Source organism: Adelges cooleyi, unplaced genomic scaffold (assembly GCF_023614345.1).
Source record: "Adelges cooleyi isolate 19-005CV unplaced genomic scaffold, UGA_ACOO_1.1 ACOO_flye_CR_arks_rails_tigmint_CR_PRNA_9, whole genome shotgun sequence".
NCBI classification, from domain to species: domain Eukaryota; kingdom Metazoa; phylum Arthropoda; class Insecta; order Hemiptera; family Adelgidae; genus Adelges; species Adelges cooleyi.
The window spans coordinates 6077247-6084910 of record NW_026096579.1 but is presented as its reverse complement, the minus strand read 5'-3'; the positions used below and the strand labels follow the sequence as shown (position 1 = coordinate 6084910).

The window sequence follows — 7664 nt, the reverse complement described above, 5'->3', positions numbered from 1 at the left end:
AATACAAAATAGCCGAGGCTGTAAACACATACTCCTATAGCGTTAAGAGGGTTATGTGTACTTAGGGTTTAAGTATTGTCATAAAGTGGTTATAAGCGGTACAGGACTATTAGCATGACCTTCGTAAAAACTTTATTCACCTACTGGTCAACTTCAGACTTAGGTTCGAATAATGTAAAATAGAAGATACGTTTTCTGTTACTATGTAACTTATCTAAAATGTTTGCAAAAATGTTAATATGATCGTTTCGTTTAAAATCTATTTATTTTATAGAACAACCAGCTTATGTCAAAAGTGAACAAATAAAGTTTTCCACCGCGTCGCATTCAAATACTTCCAAGTTAAATTGGAAAAACACCATTTTAAAACCTGAAGTTCAGACGTTTGGACAACTTGAAGACACTAAAACCGGGTCAAAGTGCGTTTGTGGTGAAATTAATTTTACAATTTTAAACAACAACCGATACTATATTTTAGACCCAAAACGCAGAGAATTAGAAATCACATTGAAAACATATTGTGCGAGTGTTTTGAAAATCAATCTAATTTTAACGCCGCATGTAAAAATAAAAAAAACAAGAAAGAATTTAAAAAAAATTCCAAAGTGAGTTGGTTTGCTTACAATGACATTATATGAACACTTGTTTCACTTGTATTTTAGTATTACAATATATAAGTAGCTATTACATAATAATAGAAATGTTGTTAAACGCTATTTATTCTAACTGTTTCATATCGGTTAAAACTATGTTTACATTTGCAGTGGAATCTTTTAAGGGATTCTATGATTAATGTAGAAGATTTATTGGAAAATAAAAATCAATATTTTCGGCGAATTATTAACGAGTTAAATGACGAAATCGAAGCGGCTCACAAAACAAATCTCTTTACGTTTAATTCCTTAGCTCATCATTTAAGGTAGAAGATTTATAGCTTAGCGTTTATACTAGATTTTTAGATATACTAGATTATAAAGTAGTTTTGCTCTCTTGTATAAAAAACACTTGTACGAGCAATTCTTCTTTTGACGTTTCATTATGATATTAAAACAAACTGTTCTCAATTAAATAAGATTTATCATATTCATATATTACCTAATTTAATTTTACAAAAAAATATTTTAGCAAAACTATGAACTGTGAAATGAAATTTAACTATCTAGAAGGTCTTTACAAAAAGTGCACCGATATGTGCAGTAAAGAAATAAGACATTTAGAATTGCTTAAAGAAATTGAAAGCACTATAGAAGCTGGGCTCCTACACTATAGTTCAACTAAATCGCTAACAGAAGAGCAATGGTAATACAACTTGGCGTTTAATAATATTATCAAACAAATTAAGTTATAATAATATGTAGTTTGAAATAAAAAACACAATAATTTTAAATATTTGTTAGATTCATAATTATGTTATAGGGCGTCGTTAAAAAACGATTTAAACAATTTCGAATTTATTTACAACAATATTACAAAAGACATATTAAGCAAAATTGATGAGGCAAGTATACTTTTATAATATATTTATAGGATTTGTATACAAATTATTTATAAATTACTGTATTTAACGCCTAAAGAAGACACGGTGTTACATTTAAAAAACTAATTCGCATTGAACTTTGTCATTTTGTAAACAGTTTTCTTTTTTGATTTAATTTTATGTTCAAAAGATAATGAATGGTAGTTTAACCACGTAGACAATTTTGTTAAGTCCAGAAGTGCTTAGAATTTTTAATTTGAATTAATTATCTTATAATTCAACAGAGCGTTAGCCTGGAGAAACTATTAGATGAATTCATTCAGCAACGAACTGCGAGACATAATGACATAAAAGAAGGTAAATTATTTATATTCGCAAAACTATGATTGTTAATTCCAAATTCCAGACATATAGTATTTTTTTTCTTAAAATAAACAAGAGTTCAGCTGTTTTAGCCATTTTTTTTACTAATACCAAAAATAAAAAAATTCTACAGAAAGTCTTTATAATATCATCAACTCAATCTATGTTTGATAAAGATATTGTGATCTCAATTGTATGTATGTGCATTATGCACAAGTTCTATATGCTTCTATTGAAACCATGCAATACAAATGCCATAGTAAATAAACAAAATGATTAAACTAGAAGCAATTGTTTTTATGAATATAATATAAAATAGAGTTAGTTTTTACGAAGGGGAAGAAAACAATACCTATATTAGTTATACTTTGGTGTTTTAGAAATTAAAATATATGACCAGTTAAATCAAAACATTACACTCGGCTTGGAGTCTGGCAAAATCAAGTTATCGGAATTGAATTCAACGCTTTTAGTTATAATAAAGAACAAATCATCTTTAGATGATAAAATAGCTGAACAATATCAGAAGGAAAAAGCTATATCAACTGCTCTAAGGTAAAATATGTATAATATACGTTTGCGCATGGTTTAAACATTTTTAAAAAAGTTTTATAATTTAAATAATGCGTGAAAATTAAAAAAAAAACATGAAATTTCCAAGACAAAAACTAGAGAGTTATTAGATTATAAAAAATGAAGTACTGATGCAGACTAAATTTGTTATTTTGGCTATGAATTTCTCTGGGGAAAACATGGTAGTTGAGACAATTTGTATTGTTTTTATACTGTCTGCTTAGGTCACTATAGCCAGCATCTATTATTGATCAAAATTGGATAATATTTCAATAATAAACACCGTTGAACTGCAAAGCGATAAATTTTATACGAGTAAGAGAAGAATACTAGAAGATGTAAACTTATTTATTTGTTTAGACTTTAGAGCTCACTACGTGATAAATAAAAAGTAATAAACCTTTTGGGAAAAAAAAAGAATAAACTGATAAAAATCTCGTGAGTTATTTTACGACGGTTCTTTTTATATCGAGAAAAGTTTTTTTTTTTAATGCAAAAAGGTCCAAAAATTGTTGACAATAGCAAAGTTTTAAAAACTTTTCTCCTTTATATTTATTTATTACACGGGGTTTGGAAAACTGCGATTTTTATATTAAAGCGAACAATCTTAAGCAGAGTTGAACGTCAATACATTAATTTTCACAGAAATTAGTAATTAAACTAATCGTTAGTTACAAAGAAAGTAAAATATTGTAACAGGAGTATTTATTGTCAACATAAAAATTGTATTCAACTGAAAACAAACGTCAAATGCTTAAACGATAATTATGAAAACTAAAATTAAATACTTTACCATATGGACTAAGCCGTTAATAAAAATGTTTCTCAACACCCATAAATAATACCTATGACTAAGATTTAAATAATATTCTTGTGCAACCCAATTTTGGATCAAAACCACCACATTTTTTTTTTCGCTGAATCCGAATATTTTATTATACAACATAATCAATTGTGTACCAAACAATTATTTATCTATACAATAATATTCAAATATGTTTACAAAAATACTTGACATTTTTAAATCCCAAAGTTGTAAACAAAAAATCAGCATTTTATCATTATCAATCGTGTTGAAAAAATAAAACCAACTCAACTCATAACTTTGCAATAGTTTAAAGGAAATATAATTAAAAAAAAAAAAAAGATTATAAAATGTCTAATTTAATACTATTTAATATGATATCACAATACATTTTTACTAATTTTGTGTAAAACAGATTTTATATTTACACAGCATAGTATGGTTAAGTAAGTACTACCGCCAGGTTGTCAGTGTAGATAGGTTAATTTGATTGGCAAAGTTTCGAAAACTTTAAATCGTCCCCCGTATCTTTAACCATGTAAGATGAAAGGCTTCCGAAACGATGGTAATCAAGTCAATTACATCACAAGAAATGCTTTCTTGCATGCAGCCAGTTGTGTAGATAATTCAATATGTCATACCAACGAGTCTGGGGTTAATAAAATTGTTTATTTTATGCGTTTGAATACTAAACTATTATTGCTCTCATGTTGAACCGATATTGGTATTATTTCAACTACTAATTGTTAATAAATTACTTTTGAATATTAATAACAAATAAAAATAAATTCTTGGATTAAAGCGATATTGATTTTAGTGCGTCTTAGGATACCCTATAGTTCGCCGTAAACGTTTAAGAGACATCTATAATCAAAATTTAAATATTTAATCAGAAGGAAAACTGTTTGGTTATTTCGTATATTTTTTTTTTCTTATAATAAATACACGTTAATATTTTTAAATCGATATTCAACAATTTCTACCATCTCATAAAAATAAAGAGAAAATTCTTGAATCATTATTGCAAGACCAATAGTGCTCGACAAAGATTTGAATTTTTTCATTTATGTTTTTTTTTTATTTATCTCTGTTTGACTGTAGAATTTTTATTTTTTATTTAAAAAAAAAGAAGCAAATTTGTTAGGCAAATTCAGAACTAAAAAAAATACAGCAATTTGTATAAAGTTTTTGAAGTTGAAGAACTGAATTATTTCCCCCCCCCCCCAACGGGTGGTCACCAGGAGGGGCGGATTCTAAACACATTAAAACTTAAAATTAGTGCTACATTTATTTTTCGGTGAGAGATTTATTGAAATAGAAAAATAAATGTAGCACTAATTTTAAGTTTTAAGGTTTTGAGATTCTCAAGTCCCCCCTCCCATTCTTATACTAAATATTAACACATTGTCCGTCTCTAACAACACACGTCATACCTAACGTATAATATCATGTGTAGCGAATATTTATGTTTCATTGGCATTTTTTTTTTTAAGTTTTTTATTTGGCAAGTCAGTATTCAAATGATTGCTTTTTTATATTTTTAGTGCGGTAAACAAACAAATCGAACAATTTAAAAACGATACAGTTATTGAAGCAGAAAACCCCGAGTGTCAAAATGATGATGTTTGTACTGGTAATTCAACAACGATAAATATACAAACAAATTATGAACTTGAAAAAGCCGTTGAGTGGGCTGATCAAATACTACAAGAAGTAAATACAAATAATAGTAGTACAAAGAGCGATTGCCATTTCAAGTAGATAAATATTTAATATGTTGTACCTACCCAGAGTTTAAAAGTTTTATTATAATTACGTTTAACTATTTTAGAACATACAAGTTCCACCTCATAGTGTAATTCACAAGTGTGTTTTGAGTGTACAACCATAATGAGAACAATTACAACTCATTGATAAAAATCATATTTTTAAATTGTTTACTTTTTTTGACTAGCGTCACACATGTGCGATTTAAATTTGAATTTTTACTCTCATAAAACGTTTAAAATTATAATTGTTTTTTTTTTTTATAGCAAAACCCGGTATTAAATAAAACTATACAATAATATTAGGTAGATATTCGTCTGGAGTAGAAAATAAAAATAAACAAGTGGAAAGAGGCTTTGGATTTCCACTGGGTTTTTTACTAAAATTATCATTATACTAGTCATGGAAAAATAAAATAATTATACATTTAACGAATAAAAATTGCAACTAGACTAGCACTTAAAAACATCAAAGACATAATAAAACTAGTTTTTTATCTCGAAATTAAATGAAAATTATTCAGAGAATTATTATGCGAATAAACAAAAACTAGGTGGTTATTATTATTATTATTATTATTGTTAACTAATTATTTATGCGTCGTTGGCTACAAAAAAAAAAAATGATCGATTCCGACAACGGTAAAGTATTAATTGTATAAAACGGCGCCCGATATAGGCAAAACCATGTACACGGCTGTGCGTTATAATAACAAGATAGTTTGGAAACCCTACGAACAAAAACATCTCCATATTATGGTCTGCACGCATCTTTCTTAATTATTTTCGCACGACTACTGTTATCTGAAACCAACAAACTACAAAAGCATACAATAGTGAATAGAGTATTTTTTTTTTCTTCTTTAGATAGACGAGAAACGATTGAAAATAGACGAGTGGCCGCGAACACCACATCCGGTGAACTACGACAACCGTCTTGAAGCAGAAATTAACAACATGACTTTGGAAGTCGGTGCAAAGCAAAAACTAGCGGCGTTGGAGTTGAAAAAAGTGCAAAAAATCCAAAGTATCATACCCGATTACACACATTTCCAAGAGGAAGCCTTGCAAGTCAACAACAAAATTGATGATTGTCTCAACGGTATATTATGACAACGTCTTACATGCTCTATGTACGCCTGCCGTTAAATTCGAAATTATTTAACGATAAATTACATTTTTTTCCCCACCAGTTTTGACAACGATTTTTCACAACCTCATGATTGACAACTATGGCAAAACTTTGGAAAATGTATGCGACGACGGCAAAGAGTTATATTCAGTTTGTGTGAGTAATTTTTACTTTCTGCAGCTGCATACCTTGGCCGCACGTTTATGTACCCAACAAAAAAGACTTACCAGATTTATCAAAAAAATTGTTTTTTTTTTACCTTAAACCGCTAAAAAAAAAAGGATTTTTTAAAAATATTAATCATGTTAATTTCAATAAAAAATACAGGGAAATCGAAATTTTTGTTTTAAACTTTAACGAAGAGATAATATTGTAAAAAACTAGGTTTATCGATTTTTTTTAATTTAATTTACAAAAAGTGAAATGTGATTGGATTTTGTGAACTTTGTAATTTTTTTAGAATTTTTTAACTGTTCATAAAATTATGAATTTTACATTCACACTCTTATTCAACAGATAATTTCCATATTTATCAAAATAAGAAACTCAAATGTGTTTACACTAAGAATAATTTAAAAATTAAATAAAATTATTTTCCCATAATTGGGCAAGCCGCATGTCTAACGTTTAACGGTCAATAATACTTATACCTACAAGTTGGAAAAATCAACTGTTACATGCTTACATTGTACTTAGTAAAAATTACATGTTAAAAATATATACCTATATGTATTTATAATATATCTATAAATATAATAGTTCCTCAAATAGAAATGTGGTTAACAAACTATAAACAAAAATAACTAATAATAATATTAATTAAAATATAGAAAACTGTGACATGACCTCTAATTACATTTTAGATACAAATAATGTACATTTTAAACATCTAACATGCATACTTAATTTTGGAAAAAACCCTGAGCAGTGGACAGTGGTACGCCTAAAATTTTATTAAGGAGCTTAAGATTTAATAATTGACCCACTTTATAATAGTCGTGAACAAAGTTTTAGCTAATAATAATTTATATATATTATTTGAAAAGCAAATCTAAAATATCGCGGAAAATCTATAAAATAAATTACCAGTAAGTAATACCTGCTAAAAAAAAAACTTTTCTACAAAGCATCAGCAGACGGCACTCTATTTTATTAATCATAAATCATAACCCCATCCACCTCCATAACATCGATCATAGTTGTATTGCACAAGACAGTTGTCTAATTTAATTGTCCCGCTAATGCACACAACAGTCATTATATTGTGTATATGCTTTTAGGTCTTCACTCAATAAAACATGATATGCCAAGATTAATGGCTGTAATCGTTTAAAAAAATAAAACATAATATTTAAAAGTGTATCTTACTTATATTATGCGCATCACAATTATTACTTACAAATAGTTCACTAGGTACTTAATTTTATTCAACACTTTACTTATCTACATTTTAATAAATACAACTACCATACCGTCGCTTTTATATGAAGTTTAATATTATAAAATTAAATCTAATATTTCATCCCATTCCATTCAAAGGCCTTCGAT

General features: G+C 27.6%; 1 protein-coding gene across 1 annotated transcript; it reads left to right on the top strand.

Moving 5' to 3' along the window:
* Window positions 1–1493: 1493 nt before the first annotated feature.
* Window positions 1494–7411, top strand: LOC126846185 (uncharacterized). Its single transcript, XM_050585427.1, has 7 exons — window positions 1494–1502; window positions 1762–1834; window positions 2221–2395; window positions 4763–4931; window positions 5852–6086; window positions 6178–6272; window positions 7397–7411. The coding sequence occupies exons 1-7, from the start codon at window positions 1494–1496 to the stop codon at window positions 7409–7411; spliced, it is 771 nt and encodes a 256-aa protein (XP_050441384.1).
* Window positions 7412–7664: the final 253 nt, after the last annotated feature.